Source organism: Ambystoma mexicanum, chromosome 10 (genome assembly GCF_040938575.1).
Source record: "Ambystoma mexicanum isolate Mex_15411 chromosome 10, UKY_AmexF1_1, whole genome shotgun sequence".
NCBI classification, from domain to species: domain Eukaryota; kingdom Metazoa; phylum Chordata; class Amphibia; order Caudata; family Ambystomatidae; genus Ambystoma; species Ambystoma mexicanum.
Window position 1 is genome coordinate 1,440,814,247 of NC_090932.1, and position 26,386 is coordinate 1,440,840,632.

The 26,386-nt window shown below is 45.6% G+C and overlaps 1 protein-coding gene across 8 annotated transcripts in view; it reads left to right on the forward strand.

Annotated features, from left to right (window-relative positions):
* Positions 1-26,386, forward strand: part of HECTD4 (HECT domain E3 ubiquitin protein ligase 4) — a 4,298,785-nt gene that overhangs the window by 2,427,015 nt on the left and 1,845,384 nt on the right. For all 8 annotated transcript variants that reach the window (XM_069619495.1, XM_069619492.1, XM_069619493.1 and 5 more), the window contains exon 47: positions 13,267-13,415. In XM_069619495.1, coding sequence (XP_069475596.1) covers positions 13,267-13,415 — 149 coding nt within the window. The remainder of the gene's footprint in view (positions 1-13,266; positions 13,416-26,386) is intronic.

Sequence of the window (26,386 nt, forward strand, 5' to 3'; positions counted from 1 at the left end):
AACACTCCTTTCCTGGGCAAACTCTTGGAAAAGCTGGCCATCTCCAGCTTAACCTTCACACTGAATCTGTTGGTTGTCTCCATGACCATCAGTCTGGCTTCAAAGCGACCAGAAGAACGGAAACTACTCTCCTGAACATCTGTGAAGACCTGCTCTCTAACCTTGATTCTAACCTTCCTTCTATCCTCATTCTCCCTGATCTTTCTTCTGCTTTTGGTATGTTCAACCATGTGATCCTGCTCAGTAGCCTCTGTGATGACCCGAGTATCACTGATCAGGCCCAGGCCCTGGCCTGGTTGACCTTTCTCACTGATCGACCCTCTCAGGTTCAACTGGGGTCCTTACTCTTTTTTTTTCTTTTTCTCTCTCTCTCTCTCTCTCTCTCTCTCTCTCTCTCTCTCTCTCTCTCTCTCTCTCTCTCTCTCTCTCTCTCTCTCTCTCTCTCTCTCTCAATATATATATATATATATATATATATATATATATATATATATATATATATATATACACATATACATGTGGTGTTCCCCAGGAGTTTATTTAACCTGTCTCCCAGGCTGTTCAAACAAAACCTGGCACCTCTAGACCACTGCCTTGCTGCTCTCTGCTTCAACCTTCAGTGTTATGCGAATGACACCTAGCTCTCTTTCAGGCTCCCCTCGGGCACCTCTTCGCCTTCTCTCATTCCAGACTGTCTGGCCGCAATTCAGAAATGGTGTGCCGTCAATGATCTCTGCCTTAATACCATTAAGAATGAGATCCTCCTCATCAGAAAACCAGCTCCCTTCTTTCCCCACTCTCTCTGGCCGGCCACCCAATCTGGGCCCTCTTCCTGCTCCTACCTTTAAGGCTAAGGACTGTGGGGTCATCTTCAACTCCACCTTCTGCTTCTCTCCTCACATCTCTGACGTCTCTAAGAAGTAAAACTATCAGCTGCACCTCCTCAGAGGTATTCTTCCTTTCCTCACTTTCCCTCAGAAGCTCTCTGTCTCCAGAGCTCTGGTTCTCTCTAGGCTGGACTACGGCAACAGTATCTTTCTGAATCTTCCTGCCTTTCCTATCTGTCCTCTACAACTTATCCAGAACAGGACTGCAGGACGTGTCCTTGGCCTCAAGCCCAGGGATCGTATCTCTCCAGCTCTGAAATCTCTTCATTGGCTCCCAGTGGCAGCAAGGATCAAGTTCAAGAGCCTCTGGGTCGTCAACAAGGCTTTCTGGGGCCCGGGATCACACTTCCTCCAACTCTCTCTTCCCAAACATCTCCCTTCTTGAGCTCTCCACTCATCCACCTCCAGCTCTGAGGGTCAGTCACTTTTCCAAGTAGAGAGTTGGGGGCAAAGCTGTCTTCGTCTGGGGCCTCGCTCTGGAACAGCCTCCCTGCCTCTCTCAAACCTGAGCAGAACCACTTCCGGTTCCAGAAGCAACTGAAGACCTTCCTCTTTGCTTCAGCTTTCACTCTTCTTCTCCCCTTCTGATGTTCCGACTGGCCACCCTCTGAACTTGGGCCCAGGTCCCCTGCATGTCCAGTTGCACCTCACAATGCATCTTGGCTCCCCAGCACGTGTGGTCTGTATCTGTAACCCTACAGTCCCCTCTCTCTGCACTTATGAGCCACCCGGTGGCTGCACTTTCTGATTTACCTGCACAGAGCCACCCCCTGGCTGCACGGGTTACCTGCACTTCTAACCCCCTCCCCCACAGCACTTCTCCCCTTCCACTTCCCTGCACTTGTGCAATTGGAACGACACAAGGCCTAGTAAGATTGTTGTTTTGTCCTCCCCTGTTTCCCCCTCCTTGTCTTGTTGCGCCTAGAAACACTTGTGTACAGGCGCGTTATATATGCCATATCGTATCATATATCATAATGGTGGCCATCTTGGTTTAATGACATCACACAGGCCCTCTGACACAAATTCAGGCAAAAACACCTAGGGCTCAGTAAAAAAAGGACTTGTGGTCCAAGGTACTATCCGACCGTTATGACTATTGATTGTAACACTAAAGTACGGAAATGGAGAAACACATTTACAGGGTCTCACAATCCTCCTGTTTCAAGCAAAGCTACAACACACACACAGGCTGTCCCTAATTAGAAGAACACACTATCCCGATCTTCAGAGGGATCTCTCCCTAGGCTGCGATGGTGTACCGCCTATCTAACATAGATAGGACTATCCCTATCGAATCTTCTTTCATACAAACATGAATGCAGTAAAAATCAAATACAAGTAATTCATATTTCTTATAGAAGGACAGAATGTTGAATGCTACTATCTAAGTCTTGGTGGCAATGGGCTGTCCTCTTATCTGGATTTTCCGTCTATGTTTTAATCACCATTACATGGAGGCAGTCTCAGCAGCTATAGACCTATATATTGATAGATGCATAAAAATGCTCAACACAATGAGCAGTATGGGCTAGAGGCTGATGCAGCTCTCTAGTCTAAAAATAACAATATTTCTGGACGTGTCCATGTGTTAAATAATTGAACATTGTCTTCTGCATGAGGTCACTCATGCCAGTTGAGGTCGACCGGTTTCGATGATCTGGGTGGCTGTGATCATCTTCTTCAGGACTGTGCGTTTATCAAGGAGTACTTCCTTCTATAGATCAACCGGGTGATCTGAGAGACACTTACGCTTCCTGGGGGGAAACACAAGATAGAGATACAGGGGATCAGCATGTCCCCTGTTTTATCCTGTGTACATACTGACTACGGGTTACTGATGTGCTCTTATTTGTGCCTGTTTCTCTCTATTGAGATAGTGGATGCGCTCGTGAACAATAGGATGCCTGATATTGGCTCCATATTCATGCAACCGGAAGGAAAAGGAGTGCGGGGGCGTTTGGGGTGGGACAGCGGGGGTGTATCAATAGTCTTCCCAATCGCCTGTGTGGTTTGCAACGCATACAGGACATATCTAACAAAATAGAATATGTGGTCATGCTACCGCATAAAGCATTGAAAGTGCACTGTGTGCTTCCCCTGTGGGTGAAAAGGGTATGAGACATGGCAGTAACCCTACCCTGAGTCCGTGTAGAACCGTTCAGCCACGGCCGGGAATGGGTTGCACATCTAATATGGCAAGCAGGCGTTCAATCTTGGTGACATCTAGGTGTAACTCGTAGCGTTACACTCTTTGTAAGCAATGTACACAAGTGCTATTAAGAAATAGGACCAAGGAATCGCTTAAGGTGCTTACCTTAGTTTCTAGTATCAAGGCGTAACGAAAGAGGAGTTCTTGAACCCTCGGCGTACTGCCTGGAATGGGAGTGTTCTGTGTAGGTATGCAGAATGCTGTCTGCATGCGCCCGGGTCCTAAAAAGCTGCACGACATAGACATATTGCGGTTCCCTGCTTGTCTTTGACCTTCAGAAACTGGTATTTCTGTGCGGATGATTGTAATGAAATTGTAGCTTACCTGAATGCTGCTCCGCGCACGGGATCAAAACGTATCTGCATGTGCTGACCACGCCTGCCGTCTCTATGGTCTAGGCAGCCCAGACACGAGTGTCTCGGTTATAACGTTACTATGGTGATGGCTGTCGGACGCTGCACCATGTTGGAATGGGCAGAAAAGAGCTGTTTGGCATGTCAAGCGCAGAGAAAGATGTTTATATGTGATTCCCGCTTAGAGGGATGCATGTTGGTGTATATATGCAGAATTTCGCAATCCCCGGGTAATGCAATACAAGTAGACATTAGGGATGACGCATGTCCGGAATACTAATAAATCACATTGAATCTGTGTAAGTAGAGGGATCCTGTGTGTGCACAGTATATATCTTTTAGTGCATTCCTAGTTATAAACATAGGGCGAGGCATCACCGATCGGCTAGCTCGGACCTTCAGGGGTTGATCTATTGCTTTTTAGTCTATCACATGTATGTGCCGGAGGGTCCTGTGACTGAGCTAACTGGGTGTAAGTGTTGGTACTGGGCATGTTACTGGCCTATGTGTGCCATGCAATCTTATACTGGGCACAGCCCTCTGGTTACGGTCTCTAGCTAATCTCGACCGCTTAGGGGGATGTGTGATAGGGTTGTATGGCGCATTGCTGTGTCTTGGCTCGCATGGCCGTGAACAATACGTCCTCCCTGCTGATTAATGCTGTTGTGAATATGCATATGAGAGCTCTATTCCAGGTACCGACTCGATGCAAAGTAACCAACTCATGTGTCTAGAACAGCTAAGTCATTCCACTGTATCTGTTCATTAAGAACAGTGATGTGGGTTCCAAGTCTAAAAATCCAACTTTGTTCTCTCTTCAGTAGAATGTTCTCCAAGTTTCCTCCTCGTCTAGGTAGATGTTTTTTCTCAATAAGTGTCCAGCTGAAATCCTCTGCCCCATGTCCTATTTGCACAAAATGCCCGACTAAGGGGGCTGTCAGTTTTCTGGTACATAGACCAGATTTATGTTCGATCATCCTATGTCTTGAATTTTCTCAGTGTCATGGCAGGTAATGAGATATGACTCTGCTTCTGTTACAGTTAGAGTACGTTGTATCCAGTTTTTTTTAGCCCTATAGCTATATGTGTGCTACATCAAGTTTGTGTGCATATGCTGCAGCTCCCACATGTGGCATGTCCTGTAGGTAAATTGGTGTTCCACAGGGTAGATTGAACAGCGTTGTTGTTCTTGCAATGTCTTGACCAGTTTATCTCGCACTCTGGATCTTCGCTTCAGTGTGAACACTGGTTCTTGTAGAGGATTTTCTCCTGTATTTAGGATTGGCCAAAGTGTCTTGATTTCTTTTTTGATCTGGTTGAGGCATGGTGAATAACTCAGCACAGCTGTGATGTTATCACGTTGTGGTGGCTTGGGTTGTTGCTGAAGGGTGATGTCTCTTGGGATATTGCGTGCTCGTTTGTATGCCATGCTAATAATCATTTTCGGTTATCCTCTCTTCGCAAGTTGTACTTTCAAGTCTTTTCCTTGGGTGACATAATGTTGAGTGTTTGTGCAGAGTCTTCTGTATCTTAAAAATTGTCCAAAGGCAAATTCTCTCTCAAGGCCCTCGGGTGGTAACTAGAGAAAGTCAGCAGGGAATTCCTGTCCGTATGTTTCTTGTAAACTTTGGAGACTAATTGGCCATTCTCAGGTGAAATGGCAAGGTCCAGGAAATCTATTGCTTCCTTGATCGGTTCAATTGTGAATTTCAAGTGTGTATTACATGTGTTTATCCATTCATGGAAATCATGCAAGTCCTGTTTTGACCCTTTGAATATCATAAACACATCGTCTATGTAGGGTCGCCAGATGGTGATCTTTTGCAGAAATGGATTAGTCTCATGATAGATGTTGTTCTTCTCGAATGCATGTACGTATAGATTGGCCAGGCTGGGGGCAAATGTAGCCCCCATCGCTGTTCCTGAGATCTGTTGGTAAAATTCCTCATTGCATATAAAGAAGTTTTTGGTAAGCGCAATTTCTGCCAGCTGTATGATGAAAGAAGCTGGTACATTGTGTAGGTCTATCCCTGAGTCAACGAGATGTTTCACCATTGATAATGTCACTGCTTGGGGTATCTTGGTATAAAGTGATTCTATGTCCATTGTGACCAACCTTTCTGTTTCTTTATCGAAAGCTAATGTGTCCAGTAGGGCAAGCATCACCATAGAGTCCTTTATGTATGATTTCATCTTGGGTACCTCATTTTTAATAAAGAAGTCCACATATTGAGAAAGTGGTTCTAAAAGAGATTGTATGCCTGAAACGATGGCCCGGCCCAGCAGAGGATGAATTCCTTTGTGAATTTTAGGTGTCGCATAAAAGGCTGGAATCCTGGGATGTCCCGGTGTAACAAATGCTGATTCTTTGGCACTTATGTAGCCTTCTGCTTCAGCTTCCTCTATCAGCATATTTATCACGTTCCTAAGGCTGTGCGAGGTATCACCAGGCAAGATACGGTAGCTAGTTTTGTCTTGTAACAGGCTATCCACCATTGTTTTAATTTCATGAAGGATCAGCCTATCTGCGTATGCACATTGTTGACAGTTTTGTTAAAAAAAAAAGAAACATGATTCCACTTGTTTGTAGCCTTGCTCAACAGATATGTTTATTATGTCATCATAAACAGTTACTGTTGTTAGCACTTTGGATTGTCTTCAATTCTTTGAGTAGAGTACATGGAATGTATATTTTGTTACTGTTTAGCCTTGTCCTTTATGGTCCATCCCAACACGTGTTTCCCTGTCTTAAATGGGACGGTTCTTCAGGGGATATATGTTACTGTTTGTATTTGTATTTATTTAGTTTATATAGCGCTTTCATCCAAAGCGCTTTACATTAAACAACAGAATACATAAACAATATAACAGTAGAAGCAATTTACAATCATGAATCGAACCAATAAAAAGAGTAAGTGGAGCAATTAATCTGTAGGGGGAGGGGAAGGGTTGAGGAAGGAGTGAGGAGGGAGAAAACAGGAGGGGAATAGGGTGAAAATGAGGGAGGATAAGGGGAAGGGTGAGGGAAGAGAGGATCATAGGGAAGATTCAAGGGAAGGGAAGAGAATGAGAGGTGGGGAAGGTTTCATGGCGGGGAATGGAGAAGGAGAGATTTCAGGGAAGAGCGGAAGGAGGAAAAGGTAGGAATAGAGTGGATTGAGAGAGGTAAGGCGTTCCAGTGCAGGGGGGCTAGGAGGTGAAAGGAGCGGAAATGGGAGGAAGCACATGGGGAAGGGGGGAAGGGAGGATGGTGAGAAGGAAGTGGTTGGCTGAGCGGCTGGAGCGAGAGGGATTATAGAAAGAGAGGAGAGGTAAGGGGGAGCCAGGTCATGGAGAGACTTAAAGACTAGACGGATGAAATGAAATTTAAGTTGGGAGTGTAAAGGAAGCCAGCCAAGGGAGGACAGTGAAGAAGAAATGTCATGCGTGGCAAGGAGATAGAGGGTACGGATGGCTGAGTGGTAGATAGATTTGAGAGGGGCAAGATGAGAAGCAGGTAGTCCAGAAAATAGGGAGGAGCAAGAGAAGATAAGGAAGGAAATTAAGTTTTGTTGCATGGAAGGTGTTAGGGAGGGAGAATTCTCTCTTTAGGCTGAATTTCCTAACCTAGTGAGTCCCCCAGCAGCTTTGCTGGATTTCTGGAGTTTGTTTTTTTCTCCCGCCAAGAGTGAGACTCTTTTCCTCCCACTCTTGGACATGATTTATGGGGTTCCTTTGACTGTCAATGTGTTTTATGGGCTATGGGGTCCTTTACTCCATAGGGTCTCATGTGTTTTTACTATGTGTGTTACACAGCACCCTCCGTGCAGTAGTGACACCCCACCATAGACTCCATACCCTGAGACTGACTACTGTCTCCCAGGGCATGTAAAGTCACCATTGGCTTTACTAGTCCCAAATTATTAACAGAAACCAGTACAAACCATCATATTGTGGACGTACTGGTCAGGGCAATTCGATTGCCCCGGGGTCTGTTAGTCGAGGGGGCATGTCTCCGTCCCCTCTGATTGTTGGCTGGTGGCAGTGGAAACTACTTTTAATATTCAACCGCAAATATTTCCCTATGGGATTTTCCAATTGTTCGAGGCTACCAACTTTAATTATTTAATTCTCATAGCCTCGAACATACCGCTGGTTTATTTATTTAATATTAATTCGCCGGTTGGTAATTTTTGCCAGGACTCGATTCTAAAATGGCGTTTGTGTTCTCTTCTGTGACTCCAACCCAAGTCGAGCCCTTTGTTCTACTTTTTGGCGGGCTTCTCCACAGAAGCCTCCAAAAGTGGTGCCACTCTGTCTGGGTACCACAGGGGGCATGGGAGGGGGTTTAGGCACCCTGGACTGAGTTACCTTGGTAACTCAAGTCGTACTCTTGTGTGATTGGCCCAAGTGGTGAGCCGGCCGGCTCACCACTTAGCATGTTTGATTGACAGCTAGGCTGAGTGAATGGGGGTATGCTGCATAAAAGTAGGGCTTTGGGGACTGGAACTTCAGAAGTCACAACAGGACCTGAGAATCCGACGAGGGAGAAGCTGAGCCGACCTACCACAACGACACCACCGGTGGAGCCCTGCGGAACCGACTCACCACTTCCTGACGACAGAGAAGATCTCCCGGCTGGAGAGGCTTCTTCCCCTGACTGGTGGGCACAACCAGTTTACCTTCTTCTCTTCGCACCCCAGACCGGTTTGTGGTCGAACTGCCCGTGCCAAGCACCCCGGCAGCCGGATAGCCACTTACCACTGAACCGCGAATCAACGGACCGCTCCTTGTACCTGAGAAACTCTGCGGCTGGTTTCTTCCCTGGCAGTGCAACTGGCTCCTGTCTTCCTCCTCGACGAGATCCTCTCTTCCCCCGGACGAAGCACCGACTTGCATCCGCTGCCAGGAACTACTGCCCCCGCTGGAGTGTTATCACCACTTTAAGGTACCGTGTCCGCCAGGCCTCCCTTTCTAAAAATAGCTACAAGGTAATAACAACCCCTTAACCTTCTGGACTGGGCTGGCCGCCTTGACCCTCTAACTGGTCCCTTTCTTTGGTCCAACTCCTTTTTGAACCGTTACAAGACTTTTGTGCACTGCAAGCGTGTGACCTTGGACACATTTCGTTTTGATCCTCTTAAAGCGGATCCGGCCTACTGACTCTGAATTCACAGTGTTACTTTGCCTTCCTCTCTTGTTGTGTTCATGAAAAACTGTTGGGATCTCTTTCAATTTATTCTCTGCTTTTCTCTCCCTTTTTAAAAAAACAAATTATTAGAGTGCCATCTACGTTAAGCGCTCACCGCTGTCTGAAAATAAGTGGGGCTTTACTTAAGACTTGTCTAATATTCTTTTAAGGGAGTGCATATGTTTTAGTGACCGTGTTTTTGAATTGCTTACTATTAGTGCCTGTGTGTTTTTCTAGATGTAGTTTTAAATAAATAATTATATCTCTTTTACACCAAGCCCTGGTCAGTGTTTACTTGTTCTATTGTGTTCTCTTGACCTATTGTGAATACTCTGTATACTGCCTAACTCTTCTTGAGGGAAGTCTGACTGCTCAGCCACAGCTACCAAGTGAATCTGTGTGGTACAGACTGCTAGCAAGTGGGTTTACTGCCAAACACCTGTAGTCCTAAATCTTTTGCAGTGGTCCCAGAGGGACTTGCACAGGTTTCTGCCTAACAGAAGGTAAGGAAGGAGCCGACTTTGCGAATATTGAAGAGATGGTAGCGACAGGCACGAGAGGTAAGAGAAATATGGTGGGAAAAGGAGAGGGAAGAGTCAAAGTGAATGCCTAGATTGTGGGCGCGGGCAGAAATAGGAAGATTAGTGGGGGGAAAGTGAATGAAAGGTGGAGGAGAGGGAGGGGGAAGAGTGTTGGAGGGAAAGACTGACTTCAGTCTTATCAGTATTGAGAGAATGAAAGTGGGATGACATCCAGTTTTTAATGGCAGTAAGACGGGGAGAGAGTTTAAGGTGGAGGTCAGAGGAGAAGGAGCAGAAAGAAAGGAAGAGTTGGGTGTCATCAGCATAGAAATGGTGAGAAATACTGAATGAAGATATAACAGGGCCAAGGAGAGATGTGTAGAGGGAGAATAGGAAAGGGCCAAGAACCGAACTTTGGGGTGCACCATATTCCAAGGGGGGGTAGGCGAGGAACGGCTGCCCCAGGAGACGGCAAATGTGTGGGAGGAGAGGTAAGAGGAGATCCAGTTGAGAAAAGAGCCTTTGAACCAAAGGAAGAAAGAGTGTAGAGAAGTAGGGGGTGATCAACAGTGTCGAAAGCAGCAGAAAGGTCAAGGAGAAATAAGGACAGAGGATTGCTTAGAGTATCGAGCAGAGAGGAGAGAGTTTAGGATATAAGTGAGGGCAGTTTCAGGAGAGTGTTTAGGCCGGAAACCAGATTGAGAGGGGTGGGGTAGAAGAGAAAGATTAGTGACAAAGGCTGAGAGCTGGGAATAGGCGAGGCATTCAAGTAGTTTAGAGAGGAATGGGAGAAGAGAGATTGGACGGAAGTTAGAGGTAAGAAGGGGATCAGCAGAGGGTTTCTTTAGAATGCGAATGATGGTGGCATGCTTAAATGCAGTGGGAAAGGTGGCTGAGGAAAAGCAGGTATTGAAGGAGATTAGGTAAGGAATAAGAGGGTAGATCTTGGGGATAAGAAGGGAGGGGAGAGAATCAGTAGGGGCAGACGTAGGATGGGCTTTGGACAGGAGGAGGGACACGTCAGAAGGGGAGACAGGCGAGAAGTCAGACAAGCAGGTTGAAGGGGAATAGGGAGGGGGGAAGGAGGGAGTAGGAAGAGCTGTTCATTTATTGACGAAGAGAAAGAATCTTAGAGGAGAAGTTGTTAGCAAAGTCAGTAGGAGAAAGGGTGGAAGAGGCTGAGGGGTCAGGGGTAGGCGGGGAGAGAAGACGAGAGAGGGTTTGGAAAATGCCCCGAGGGTGAGAGGCTTGGGAGTGGAGAAAGTTAGAGTAGTAAGAACGTTTGGCAGAGGCAAGGCATGAGTCATAAAGAGAATGGTAAGAGATAGTGAGGGAAACTTGATCCCGAGACGTCGAACAAGACGACGCATGAAGAGAAGTTGAGGAGAGAGCCAAGGTTGAGAGGGTTTACGGGTAGGACGGAAAGAGGAGAGGGGGTAGAGTAGATCAAGAGTGGAGGAGATAGAAGAGGAAAGAGTGGATAGAGCTTCACTGGCCGGAAGCAAGGAGAAATCGGGGAGTGGGAGAAGAAAGGAAGAGCAAGAATCGAAAAAGAATCGAAAAAGAGAGAGGAATTAAAGTCGCAATGGTCACGTCGAGAAAAAATGGTAGGGGAGGGTGAAGGAGAAGGTGAAAGGGGGTGGGGAGTGAGGGAGAAGTAGAGTAAAGAATGGTCAGAGAGATACATAGGTAGTGTAGAGACAGTAGAAGAGGGGTAGGTTGAGTTGAAGATGAGGTCAAGAGTGGAGCCAGAAGAGTGACTAGGAGTGGAAGGGAGAGGGGATAGGAGTCAAGGATAAAGATAACGGGGGAGGATTGAGGGGGAGTAGGGAGGTGAAGATTAAAGTCACCAAGTACAGTTAGGGGAGAGGGGGAGGGAGAGATAAGTGAGAGGAGGTGATCAAGGTCGTCGAATAATGAGGAAAGGGGGCCAGGAGGCCGATAGATGATTAGAAAGGAGATAGGGTGGGGGGAAGAGAAGGATTTGTAAAGGTATTTGAAGGAAGGGAAATTAGGAAGAGGGGGTGAGGAGGTAGAGGAAAGGTATTTAGGATGAAAGAGAAGGCCAATGCCACCACCACAACCAGAAGGGCGAGAGTTATGAGAGAAGGATGAAGAGGAGGTGGTGAGTGAAGCAGGGACAGTAGAGTTGTGAAGGGGGATCCAGGTTTCAGTTATTGTTTTCTATTTGCTTCTTGGTGGAGTGTCTCTCTATCTTATGGCATGTCAGCCTGCATGTTGCCCAGTTTTCTTGTTTCCAATATTGTGGAGAATATTTTTTCTCTTGTTGTTACTTAGAATCCATGGAAGGAGGTTGTCTCATCTGTGCTGCATGGTACGATATCCACCATATTGTTGTAGTCAGAGGTATTCATAAGGACAGTCACACCACCTTTATCCGCTGGTTTGATGGTCAATGTTTCATTGTTGGCCAACTTGGTGAGGGCTTGTGGCTGTGCATGATTGTATGCTACATTATCAATGCATCCCCAGTAGGCATACCTTTCCTTTATTCAAAATACCACAGACTAGGTTATTGCAATAGATGCCCCTCAACTAGCAGGAAGGGGTGGGCTATAAAAAGCCAGCGCAGTCAGTTGCGTGTTAAAGATCCAGTGAGGACGGACTAGCAAATAGAGGTCGACTTGTAGGAAACCTCTGCAGTACTTTGAAAGCAGGAAGCTAAGGTGGTACAGATTGGTTATGAGGTAATTTTATTGAGGCAGTGCAAAGGAGGATTGAGTGTAGGTGTGTGCTAGAGGGAGTGTGTGTGTGTTTACATGTGAGAAAGGGGGAAGCGAGATATAGGAGGGTAGAGGAGAGTAAAGGTCGGACTAGTTGAGAGGGTTAAGATTTAGAGGTAAGCAGATCAAGAGCGAATTGGAAGTTGGTGACAGGAGCAGGAGGAGAGAGCAGTAAGACAAGGAGATGGAGTGAGCGACAGAGGAGGGTGGAGGAGAGAATAAAATGGGTAAGCAAAATTGTCTGGAGTAAACACTTACCAGGGCAATCAGACTACTATGCTACGCCCAACGCAGCCCCACAGGGAGTTAAAGGGCTAGGGCTACAGACCTTATGGCATGCCTAGGACAGGGACAGAGTGTATAGTTGGATTATCCTATCTGTAGAGAACCCGGCTTGCCATCAGTCCTGTTGGAGAAAGGGGACACTGGTAGGGAGCCCCCTTCAGGATTGAGGAAAAGACTCTGGGGACCACCCCTAGACTGAGACAGCCAATGATCCCTCTTAATGTTTTTTTAATAATAGAAATTGAAAACTTAGTGCTGCTGTCACATGCCTTGTTTAGAATCTCGTCATAACCTTATACCCGTTCCCTCCAACCCTAGTAGTGATGCCAGATTGTTCAGAACACTCCCAAAGGTAATGTGAGTGAGCAAAGTTGGTGAACACCCTGGGTGCGTGCTTCTAGCATGTACTTTGATCCCCTCACCAGAGGGATTCTGAAAAACCTAGTAAAATGTTCCCATAAAAAGCCAAAAAAGATGATATATCAATTTGTGGTTTGGGGTCCAAAGACTGCAAACAAGACTGTTGCTGAAAGCAGCCTTTGAAGGCCACCTCCTGCAAGGTTGGTTTTATGCCTCCCCAGTCTCCCTGTCCATTCAGAGGGGTCCTCACTTTGACTCCCTCTTTACTGCAGAGTCCCGCTACCCCACATCCCCTACTACTTTACCTGTACTGGCTCCTTCTGCCTTTTTTGACAAACTACAGTAGGCTACCTCAGAAGCCTGATGCAGTGTTGCGCACAACAAGACGCAGTCTTTAGTGCGTTGGACTTTCAGGGGAGCAGCCTAGAGACAGCAATCACAGTTTGTGACTTGAAACCTCTGTCCTTACAAGGTCTGTGGTTATATTTGGGATTCCTTTAAAATGCTTCAAACAAGTATACATTGTAGGACCACAAATCACAAAGGCCCGTCGGAGGATGAATTCCTTTGTGAATTTTAGGTGGAATCACCAGTTACTAGTGCAATACATTGAATTAATTCCTTATTAGTACACATTTTCACCAATTTGTCCTAAATGTAATATACCAATTTAAATCAGTATATGTTTGGATCATATTTTCAACATTTTAGTAGTAATTCAATCTTTTTTGTAGGCCCCATCATTTTACTGGGAGATTGAAATTGTCTCTTATGGAGATACAGATGACGACACTGGACCAATTGTTTCATTTGGATTTGCTACTGAAGCAGAAAAGCGTGACGGAGCATGGACGAATCCAGTGGGCACCTGTCTCTTCCACAAGTAAGTGCTACTGTCAGTTTCCTTTTATGCAGTTTGAGTCATTGATGATTTTTGAACTTAGAATGACTTTGTGATAAGGCTACCAGTAAAGTTGTGTACTCCAACCCGACAAGTAGAAAAGACTAGTAATGATTTCAGAATGATCCAAAAAGTTTGCAAATGGAGTCCTCAGAAATGTTGTGTACCTTCAACCTTGTACATATTCATTGTGGATTTCCTTTAAATGTGTCTGGGTTTTACTGTCAGCATAGTGAGCAGCCCAATCATACGTACCATCCCTGTAAATGTACTTTCTTTTATAAACTCGGTCCCGTGTCATTTCCACAAAGTACATTACTTTCGGGCATCTATACATTCTGTAGATGCCTGAAATTTAAAAAATGTTTGAAATACAACCAGCCAATATACATTTTAGAACCACAAGACACCATCTACACTAACGGTTGCATTAGCAGAAAAACAATCACACTGCTCAATTTAGATGAAGTTGATGAAGACTACTCTTTTGAACAATGTATTACTGAACAAAATATAAATATATATATCAGAGGAAAGTGAATTAAAACCAAGATATACGTTTATAACGAATCTACCATCAGATAATGGAATGCATCTTTTCAACCAAGCAGTGACAGAAGACCTTCGTCAAGTATACTTAAGGAATATGAAACCTAGGATTAACCAAAATCTGTTGCATCAAGAGAGAAAGCATTAGAAGAACTGAAAGGCAATTTAGAAATTGTGGTGAAATCTGCACATAAAGGACGCAAAGTGGTACTAATGACAGATGATTATGTTCGGAAGCACACAAACAATTTAATATTCTGAAGTGTTATACCAGTTTGAAATCAAACCCTTTGCCCTCTTTGGATTTGGAATGGCAACAGATGAGTAAAAATTGGCATGAAATTGGGCTACTAAACGAAGATGAGTACAGATATATGAATGTTCAGCTTTTTTGGCTACCATTTGTTTTATTCCAAAAATATCATAAATGGAGTACAATCCATAACAGAAAGGATCTCGGAATATATAGATGTGCATCTGAGCTCTTTAGTATCCAATGTAGCGTCATATATTAAGGACACAAACCATGTGATCCAGCAAATGAAATCCATCATGTGGCAAGGGAATTATGTATGTGTGACAAAGGATGTCACATAACTTTATACAAGTATAGACCATGACAAAGGAATAATGGCAACTGAATATTTTTTGTAATCTCATTATGTTTCATTTTTTCAACAGAACCAAATATTATTGACTATGTTAAGTTTCACACTAAACAACATCCTTTTTTTTGATGGTCAAATATATATTTTTTAGCAACATCCGGGTATGGCTAAGCCTGCACCCTCTTCCCCCCCCCCCCCAAATGTGGATCTTTTTATGGGGAAGTTTGAATTGGAACATGCATGGACACACCCAGCATTCACCACTAATTACAACATATTATATTGGGGATGTTTCATAGACGACATTATGATTATCTGGAATGGTAATGTAACTACTGTAATATGCCAACTATTTAATAAAAAATGTGTACAATATCGAGATAATGCAATACAGTATTGGGAAGAACAATTTCTGGACTTGGAGGTTTATGTGTAGGGTAATGAAATCCAAATTACACTTTATCAGAAACCAAAGTCGGGCAGCAGCATCTTCCATGCCAAAAGTAATCACCATGCGCACAAAATAAAAAATATACCATATAGTGAGACCCTAAGAATTAAGAGAAATTGCAGCAATATCATAGAACATGAAAAGCACTTAAACACCCGTATGAACAAATATCATCATTCACTGAAGCAGGATGTAACGAGAGCTTCTGTTAAAGACCGGGCTAAATTGTTGATTGATCAAATTAAACAACCAAGATGCATTGGTAACTCCACAGAAGACAAGACTTATAACAACATACAATACGGATCATCAAAACACTTACATTAAAAAGTAATTGGCATATCCTGCATCTGGACAAAACTGTCTCCAAATATCATGATGCAAAGCCCTCTATCATCTTGAGGAATGCAGCAACGATCTAAAATCCCATTCACCCCAGTTTTTTGGAACATAAGGCACACAAATCACCCGATTCACTTCACAGGCAACTAGAAGTGTGGTCAATATGAACTATGCCCACAAATAATGGACAAAATGGATATGATAAGATTTCCAAATGGATGTCAACGTAAGATCATACGTTTTATTAATTGCAACACCAAATTAGTTGCATATGGCATACAATGTCATTGTAACAAATGGTATATAGGAAGTACTCTTCGGAAGCTTAAAACTCCATACTGGCTGACAAGACAGCTCAGACATGCTTCAGATAGAGATTGTTTCCCCCCATCATCAATGTAATACATCCGTAGAAATTTGAAGTACAAACAAATAACTAGAATCTGGTAAGCATTTTTGAGAAGTATATTATTATAACTAAAAACCATATAGCATAGTTCCAGACTGATTGGGAATTAAACTGATTTTCATGTCCATCTGCCGTTAGGAAGTAATGCTCACAGTAGCTTTCCTGACGAATACTGCATTCACAGCAAGGTTTTATGGCAGTATGTCATGCCCTTTATTGTTTTACTGTTGGGCACAATAATGGCATTCATTTTCTCCAGCATGGGGTCTGGCATGGATTCACATTCTCATGAATATTCCCTGTCGTCAGGCTGGGAATCCTCGGTAAAAGAAAAAAACAGTTACAGTTTAGCTTTAGAACTGTATTTCTCCTCTAAACCAATCACTGTCCTCTGGGTCATGCTGCCCCCATCCAATGACAGTCCTCTCCCTAAACTCCACCCCTTGTGGCCATCTTCAGATTTCTATTGCACGCTTCAGTGTTGGGAGGTCCTCTTAGTGCTCTACGAGACATTTTTTGAAATTTTCAGCACATTTTTAGTAATGTTTTTGACCGATTTTTGTCAAATTTTCCGACTGGAGGTTGACTACCGACGACGAGGACCCGCTGTCGGCGAAGATCTTACTACATTGTGCATCTCATCGAGATTCGAGTAGGCCCGGGCTTGGGCCCACTTCGCACCTTTACACCATGACAGAGGAGAAGAGGTCTCTTTAAACTCTGCGTGAAATGCGGTTTGAAGAACATGTACGTCGAACATCGAAACCATCAATGTCTGTATTGGAGGATGCAAGGTCTGTTGTCGATTTAAACAAATTCCCTCAGAAAATAGGTCCAGATCCTTTCAGGACTCCCTGCCCAAAGGAAGGTAAGGCTGCAAGTCGTTGATCCCACTGGGTTTACCGCTGTTGCGGGTCCCAGCTCGGGAAGGATAAGGTTACCTTCACCAACCACTTCTACACCGAGACTACCAGTGAGGGGCACTCCCTCCAAGAGAAAGCCCTTGACTTCTTCAAAACTCTCCTTACCATCGGTGGACCAGGCGAGTAAGGAGAGAACCAAAGGTAGTCCTTCTCTGCCACCCTCGCCGACGCCATCAGCAGTTCAACTGGCCAAAACAACTTTGTCATCAACGGTCACAACCACATTGATGAAGGCTCCTGCTACCACCATGTCGAATACAACTACTTCCTCGTCAAAAGGGGGGCTGGCCACAAAGGTGGTGTCCATGGTCACAGCAACGGCTGCCCCGTGGGTGTTCCTACCACCACGGCATGAAGCAGCTGCTGCGGTTCCGGCGTAGGCCCCTGGAATGGGGACAGCAGCCGCTCTTCCTCAGAAGTCCCCAGAGAGGGGAAAGGGTAAAACTCCTGTGGACCCTAAGAAGAGTAGGGAACCACAGGCTGCCCCAGTGAGACCGGTACTCCACCTTGCCAGAAGAGGCACACCAGTCTGGAGCCCCCTTCTCTCATTCCTTCCATGCCTCAGCCCAGGGACATTCTGATCACGCTGCACACGCTTGTATCAGAAATTCAGCAGAGACTGCCACCCATGCTGGGCCCTGCTCCGTCTAGGAGTCCCCCCAAGATCTCTTCCCGGGAGCCCTCCCTGGTGCAAGCGCTGGTCAAAGGACCCACTTGTCCAAGGCATCAACATCACACCACTGTTGCACCGCCACCTTGGTACTTGACCCTGACTGAATATGCTGCCACGTACACGGACACAGGCACGGATACGGCAGCTACGGCAACGGACACCGACAAAGCCGATTACTTTGTACAAGCTGACGGGGACCCAGTGGGCACCGATGAACCACACAGGGCCTCTCCTCCTGATTAGGTTGGCTCTTTACATGGGATGATGTCCAAGGCCTCAGAACTTTTCCAACTGGTGCTTGAGGAGACTAAAAAGGAAAGATTCCTTTACCAAAGTTGTGAGTCCAGGCGGAAGACCATGTCCGTCCCCTTGCTAGATGATATCTGGGATGAGGGCATGGCCCTAATGACAAATCTGAGCACCACTTTGCCCAAGCGGAATAAGCTAGAGAAGAAATACAGAGTCCTGGACTCTGCCCCCAAGTGCCTGAAGTCCTAGCCTTCACCTGACTCTGTGGTCTCGGCCGCAGCCAGAAAACAATCAACGAACCAGTCATCTTCCATGGTGCCCCAGACCAGGAGGGGAAGAAACTGGATGTTAGGGTAAAGAGGATCATCTACACTGTTGCCAGCCCCATTAAAGCCGCTAACACCCTGGCCATTTTTCCCATTATGTCCGGGAGCTATGGTATAAACTGGGCCCTATTCTGGACTTCTTACCAGAAGATAAGAAAGTGGAAGACCTTCCACTGTTCCCGGAAGAGGTAGCGGCCTCAGACCATGCCATCACAGTGGCAGTAGACATTGTAGACATAGGTTTACCGCAAATGGGCAACAGAGTGTCTCTTTGGCGACAGGGATGGCTCAAAGCCACCAACTTCAGACCAGACATTCAGTCCAAAGTGTTGGATCAAAACAGACCCGGAAATGGCACATTCACTGGGTACCCTGCAGCAACATCAGTTGTCGTTCTTTCGTTCCTCAAGAGCAAAGTCTGTCAGGTCCTCCACTTTCGATCACTGGCATATGGCAGTGGCGGACAGCGTCGAAGTTCCCCGCAGGGCAGGGCCCCAACACCAAAACAGGCCTGAACCTGCCGTGGACTCAGGCCCTCACTTGTGCACCCCGGTGGAATGCCGGCTGGTGAGGTTCGTAGGTGCGTGGAAGATCATCACCACTGAAAGATGGGTGCTGGATGCTCTCAGGCAGGGGCACACCTTAGAGTTATAACACGGGTGTCCTTGTATTCCCCCTGTGGCTCGACAAGCACAACATGTGACGCAGCTGCTGGTGGGGGTCCACGCCATGTTAAAATATGGGGCTATAGAGCCCGCCACCCAGTGCCTCCAGAGTGTACTCCAGATACTTTCTGGTCCGAAAGAAGACAGCAGGTTGGAGGCCGATCCTGGACCCGAGACGCCGCAACAAGTACTTGAAGTCCCAGAAGTTCAGAATGGTCATGTTGCAGCACGTGCTCAGCCATCTGGTACAAGGCGACTTCGTGGGGTCGCTGGATCTGGAAGGACGCCAACTTCTACATCCACCAGAAACACAGAAGATTTCTGTGGTAAGTGGTGCAGGGATGACACTATCAGTTCAAGGCACTCCCCTTCGGCCTAAAGTCAGCCCCAAGTGTGTTTACAAAGTGCTTGGCTTCGGTGATGGCCCATCTTCGTCTTGAGGGCATTCACGTCTACCATTATCTGGCCGATTGGGTTGTCTGGACCCATTCCCACGCGTTGGCAAGCGAACACACAAGGGCCATCCGCCTGCTGACGGATCTGGGATTTTCCATAAATTATCCGAAGTCCTGCTTAGAGCTATCACCGAATGCTCTGTTTCTGAGTGCCCGACTCAACACAGTAACGTGTCTCGCGTCCCCCTCGGAAGTGAGATTGGTAGCCGTCCTGGCAAAGGTTTAGCACCTGTGGTCGGTGTAGTCTGCTACGGTGCAAGCTGTCACAAAGTTGCTGGGCATGATGTCCTCCTGCATCAACCTTGTCCGCCTTTGCTGACTGCAGATGAGACCTCGCCAGGAGTTTCTGGATGCGAGATGGCTGGAGGTCTCAGGATCCTGGCCGAGCAAGATCACCCTCAACAGGGAGTTCCGACGGCGATATAGTGGTGGGGCGTGCGCCCTCACCTCTCAGAAGGGGCTCCGTTCCAAGTCCCGCTGTACCAGGAGATGGTCACATTGGATGCTTCCCTGGCAGGTTGGGGAGCCCACACAAGACAGTTGCATGCCAGAGACCTCTGGCTGCCAGAAGAAAAGACTCTTCACATCAATGTCCTGGAACTTCGGGTGTTCTTTTGGGCCCTCAAATCCTTCCTGCCGTCACTGAAGGGCAAGGTGGTGAGGATCTTCACGGACAACACCACCACCATGTTCTACATACGGAAGTAGAGCAGGACGCACTCTCCGGCTCTCGAGGAGGCCCAGGAGCGGTGGTGCTGGGCCGTTTAGTCAGGACATGTTTCTCGTTACTTCCCACCTAGCTGGCACCAAGAAAACCATTGCAGATTCGCTCAGCAGGGAGCTACGTTCTGGCCACAAGTAGGAGCTTCACCAGGACCAAGTGGATCTTCTATTGCGTGAATGGTGTCAGCCCCAGATCGACCTCTTTGCGATGGCGACGAACTCCAAGTGTCTCGCCGCAGGTTCCTGCGGCCTAAAAGCATGGGGGATGCGTTCTCATTCCCGTGGGAGGGACTCTGCCTTTACGCCTTTCCTGCTACGAGTGAACAACACACTCGGTGTCACTGCAGGATTATACTTGTCGCTCTGGCATGGCCGCAGCAGATATGGTACCCGGACCTACTGCGTCTGTCAACAGTGCCATCCATCAGGCTGCTGCTAGTTTCTGATCTTCTCCCCAGAGAAGAAGGAGCGATTCTACACCACGACCCAGTGTTGCTGAACCTCGGGGGCTGGCTCCTGCAGGCCTAGAGTTTGGACTTAATCTTTGCCAAAGGAATGTAAGGACATCCTGGCCAAAGCCAGTGCCTCTTCCACGTTACAGCCATAAATGGAATTCTCTGTATGGTGCCGGGGGCAGAAGATCACTCCCCTGCGTGTCATGGCCCTGCAGCTCCTGCCTTATCTGCTTTCCTTGGCCAAGGCTGGCCAAGGCTGGATGGGTCACACCTCAATCAAGGTGCCCTTCGCTGCCATATTCAGTTACACCAGGACATGGGTAGGTGTAACGCTCACCTGGTATCCATGGGGACGCCACCCAGTCTGGCTGGACTGCTTACGACCCTGGACCCACTCCCTTGGACTCTTGTTCGGCTGAAGAACCGGTCTGCAAACACAGGAGTTTGGTTTTTAGCTTTATTATTCTAGCCTGGAGCCCACCTCCCTTGTGGACCCAACAACCCCTTAGTGCTCTCCTCCCCTTGCTTTTTGGTATGGTGCGCTCTCTGTCCTGCTGTTCTGTGCAGGGGTGCGTTGTGGATGGGCGCGTGGACAACCTAGTTGCTTCACTGGTGCGGGCCCCTCTGAGTCCAGACCTGCTGCGACTCCGTTCGTCAGTTAAGTCTGCTGTTTTGGCAGTTTGTCCTTTATTTTTGCAATTGCCCCTATTAATGTCTTTCCTTCTTTCGTAGGTGCGGAAGGAATTCTGGTGATGCCGTGCTGACGGGCTGTGCATGAGATGGTAAGTGAAAGCGCGGAATGCAGCGCTATGTGCTTTTCTTGTGCTAACCTGTTGTTGTGCCTTTCTTGTAGGCCGCCGTGATGTTCCTGACTGTATGTTGCCAAGAAGATGGAGAGCGGTAAGTGTTGCGCGAACCGCCTTCTAGCACTTCTCCGTGTTAATCAGCCTTTTCTTTCTTCTTGCAGGTCATTGAATGGCCCGGAATAGACGTGGACCAAAAGCAAGTCAAATTCAGGTAAGCGTGTACCTTTTGATAGTTTTTTAATGTTGAAGAATAAACGCTTACTAATGCTGCTTCTCTGTTCTCTTTCTTCCCAGGTTGCGGCTTCCAAGATAGAGCGAGCATTTGCCGAGATGCTGGTTGTTCGGGATTCTGGAGCGGAGGACAGAATCAGGGCTCACTAGTAGGTAAGCTAATACTAACGGTGTTCTTGTTCTTGCAGGTAATCGGGCCCGGAATGCAGAGGAAGATTCCAATAGACCGCGGTGAGCATCATGCTGCGACCAGCAGAGTAACGCGAAGCGTGTTCTCCAGCTTGGGCGTGGCTTATATAGCCTGCAGGTATCCCAGGTGCCCCCAGGCCTGAACACACCTAAAATGCCAGACTGCATGGCTCAGTTCTGGAACTCAGAACTCGGTTACATCCATGTTGTGTAACTGCTATTGTGAGTCCCAGTTCTCTGACTTCCCATATGAGCCTGGCACCAAAGGCGCCAGGACTGACTCCAAGAGAGTCTTGGGGGACATGATGGGGCCCTTGAGGCCATGATGGAAGACCGTGGTGCAGCCCAGATGGCCTGACTGCCAAGGCCAGGTGCAGGGGTCATGACAGCAGGCCTTCCCTGTGGTCTCACAGACTTGTCAAGGAGTACACCAGGGGGGCCTCTTCAGGACTTTTCCGCCGGTGAAGGCTTGAGCTCCAGCTTGGGATTAAACTCCCAAGCTGATTGATTAAACTCATGGGGGCACCCTTTGAACCAATGCATCAGGTTCCCGTGAAGCTCATCTCGTGGAAGACGATTTTCCTCGTGGCGCTCACCTCGGCCAGGAGGGTCGGGAAGATCATGGTGTGCCCCTGCTTGACATCTGCAGGGCTGCTACATGGAGGTCCACGCACACCTTCACAAGGTTCTACTACGTCGACAGGGATTTGAGGGAGGAGTCCCAGGTCGGCCAAGCGGTGCTGCGCAACCTGTTCGCTTGAAGGTGAGCCTGGTGAGGAGGTAAGAGATTGCTTTTGATGAGCCTTGCCGCCTCCCTTGGTTGTGCATGTGTGTACTGCTATGTATTCTTTTCATGAGCATGTGAATCCATGCCAGACCCCATGCTGGAGAAGGAACAAGTTACTTACCTGTAACTGTTGTTCTACAGCATGGGTCTGGCATGGATTCCCATGCGAACCCTCCCGGCTGCCCCTCTGCGGCTCTTCTCTTGGTCCTACTGCCACTTTACGTGCTACCAAATCTGAAGATGGCTACCAGAGATGGGGCTTAGGTAGAGGGCAGTCATTCCTGGGGGCAGTATAACCCAGAGCTCAGTGATTGGTTTATAGGAGAAAGACAGTGTAGAAACAAAACTGAAACTGTTTTTTCATTTACCAAGGATTCCCAGCCTGACGACGGGGAATATTCATGAGCATGTGAATCCATGCCAGACCCATACTGGATAACAGTTACAGGTAAGTAACATGTTCCATCCTTAGCATCTGCCCATAGGGTAAGGTCTTTAGAGGCTGTTGAGGGAGAAAACTTAACCTATGTAACAGGTTGTTCCTATCGGTTGGCTTGGTGAACAGTGTGGTCGATATTTGATGATCTTGTATGTTAATCAGTACATCTAAGAAATGTAAACTTGGATTCCCAATTTCAGCTGTGAATTGAATTTTGGGATCAATAGTGTTCATGTAAGTCAAACATTCTTTCAAGGTGATCCAATTCTCCTTGCCATACTCCAAATATATTATCTATCTATCAAACCCATTTAGTGATGTTCTTGGAACATGTGGGATGATTAAGAATGTGACGAACCTCAGATTTATGCATGAATCTGCTGGCATAGGTGGGTGCTATTGTGGCTCCCATGGCGGTACCCAATGTCTGTAAATAGAATGTGTTATTGTGCTTTAAGTAAGAATTGTTGGCAATAAATTGTAACAGTACCATAATGAATTTTTTGGAAGCGCCAATGGCCTCTTCTTGTAAGAGAAGCCATTCAACCGCTTCTTGGCCTGGATCATGTGGGATACTTGTGTACAAGCTGCACACATCAATCGTAAAGAGGATATATTTCTCACACAGTTTTACAGAATTGAGCATCTGTAAGAAATTAGTGCTATCCTTGACATATGTCGATGTTTTCTGTATTAGAGGTTGCAGAAAAAAAATCAATGTAGTTGCTTAATGGTTGCAGGATACCTCCTGTGGCGGCTACTATTGGTCGTCCAGGAAGGTTGACCTAAACTCTTGTGTATATTAGGCAATAGGTAGAAGTGTGCTGTCTGTGGATATGTTATGAATAAGAAGGACCTTGTTTTAACAAAGATCCATTTCATCTCTTCAGCCTGTTTGAGAATTATTTCCAAGCCTTTCATCATTTCATTAGTAGGCTCTTGTTCCAATTTGGCATAGACTGCTCCATCGCCTAGTTGCACTTCACATTCATTGAGGTAATCTTTAGTGTTGATTATCACTGATGCTCCTCTCTTATCCGCTGGGCGTATTGTAATGCGTGGATCTGAATCTAGCTTCTGGATCTGCGACAGCTCTCCTCTGTTGATATTGTTATGTTTGGCTTTTCCAAAATGCTGTTTTTTTATATCTGCTAAAACCATTCTTTCAAAAAATCTCTATCAATGGTACACTGATGGGGGCAATGAAAGTGCTTTTGGGTTTGAATTCTGGGTTATCAGCAGGACGGTCTCCTGTGGTGTTCAATTCTGCAAAAAATACTTTGTTTGCGAATGCGTTTATGAATCTCAATTTTAGTGCTTAAGATGTTGGTGCTGTAGGTGGATACAAACTTAAGGCCCTTCTAAACTGTCATTGTTTCCTGATCTGTAAGAGCTCTAGGTTTGTTGCAGCTGAAATCTTGTCAACATCCCTTGACCTTTGCCTCTTCCCCCTCCTCGTTCTTTTCTTCTTGTTCCTGTCCCTAAACAAGTAGTACCAGAGTTGCTTGCATTCTCTGCATCTCTTGCTTGTTCCTCTGCATTGTTTGGTGGTTGTGGTGTGTGTGTGTTAGTCTTGGTTGTTCTTCCCAATGTGGTACCAGAATCTGAACTACTGTTATCTGTGGATGGGTTGTTTCCTCTGGGTTGTTGAAATTGATTTTCATCAGCCCACGTATAAACCTAGACATTCAGTAAGTAACTTAAACCTTACTCGATCTGTAATTCTTGCAAATAGAGACTTGTGGTTTTGAAACAGAGGAAGTCCTTAGCTGTTACTCCTCTGGACCTAATGATAAGGTACCTTCACCCCCTTTTTGATGATTAGCCATTAAAACATTGAGTGGTACTCAACCAGGTGAAATTAATTTAATTTATTCCATGTGTTGTCACCTACAGGTGACCACACATAAAAAATCTGGTATTCCTCAAAAAATCTTGAAATTTAGTTTTTTAATAATTCCCTCTGAGGGATGCATGGATTTGATATTCATCACAAAAAGTACATTCATGTGTTTTTTAATAGTGATGGCACAATATGTATGGTGTATTTTTATTAATACTCTTGATGAAGGTTCTATAATAGCAATGTATGAGAACTGAAACATGTTGAGAGGTGATTTGAAAAAAGTGGCCGACATGTTTTGAGTGGTCGAGTTGACTTGTACTACAATGTAAAAATGATGGTCAATCACTTTGAAACATCTCTCAAATAGGAGCTTTTTTCTGAGTTTTTAGTGCTTCACATTTTAATTTTAATTCAGAAAGTTATGTCCATCCCAATGTTGATGTATAATAGATGAAAGTTCCTTTTATGTATAAAAGTGGAAAATATTTTTATACATTTCAACATTTTTAAATATACAATTGTGTGAATTAAGTACTTTTGCACATTATTGAATTGATGGCTACTGTGCTGGTTATTGAACCAGTTACATAGGGGACCTATAGGAGCGCAGCTAGTGTCTGGAGAGCATAATTCTGTCATGGTATTTGGTACTTTATGCCAAAACTATGCATTTCAGACATTCATTATTTTGGGATTCTCGAATTGTAGTTCCAAGACTAAATTATTATGGAACACATGAGAGCTATTAAAAATGGAGATCTGAAATACCCATTGGCTGTAAATTATTAAAAAGAACATTCAGAGATATCAATTGAGTCTATAGGATTCATGGTTTTGCCACAGTACATTTATCCCAAAGAGGTGGAACTCAAGAAATAGTACAACAAGAGGAAGAAATTGGATACATCTAATGGACACATGCTACACGGGACTGAACAAGGATAATAGTTTTTTTTCATGGTTGTGATCCAGCAATGAGGACCGATACTAAACTTTGAGTGATACTACAATTATAGATCATTCACATATCTATCAAAATGTTTATTTGACAATTCGGCAAACTGACGCTGAGGAAACATTTTCTTTTATGCATATGTAACCATATTATAAATGTATAACTGTTGCATCTACTGTAATGATAAACAAAACCGCACAATGAACCTTCAATATGGCTGCACTGCACATTGATTATGACATCAACACACAGTATGTCACTGTGATTATGTCATTATAAACATAGGGAGACATCTTGAAAATGCTGGAATCCTTGTGGAATGTCATATTGATTTCCCGGGTTTATCATATTCAGTTATTACACAAATTGCTACAGGAACAATTATTTAGAGGTAAGGAACTTGGCTATCAGTGTCACTGGACGTCTGTCACATCTCTGCATCTCGCACATCAGAGAACTTAAAATGTCTGACTTTTGTTCTATCATCTGACCTTTTGGATCTGAGGCTCATGTATAGTTGAACATTTCTAGAGCATTCAAGATTTATTTTGGAGACTTATTTTAAGGACAATGAAAGTAATGCAACAGATTAACTGCAAATGTACTTGTCAAGTAAAACCTCCTGAAGAGCCACTGTATAGTGCGAAACACGTGAAGAGGTTTTTAGTCAATTATTTATCTACAAACCAGGAATTCTGTTTTGGAAAATATTGAGATTTTAAGTTATGCAATTGAGGCCACATGCCAGGAATTTAGTTTTCGTAAATACATTATAATACATATAATTTGAACTTGGAAATGGTCTAATAGGCGCTTTTGTCAAACTCCAGTTGCACTCTTAGGGATAAATATTCCAACCTATTCAGTGCCTG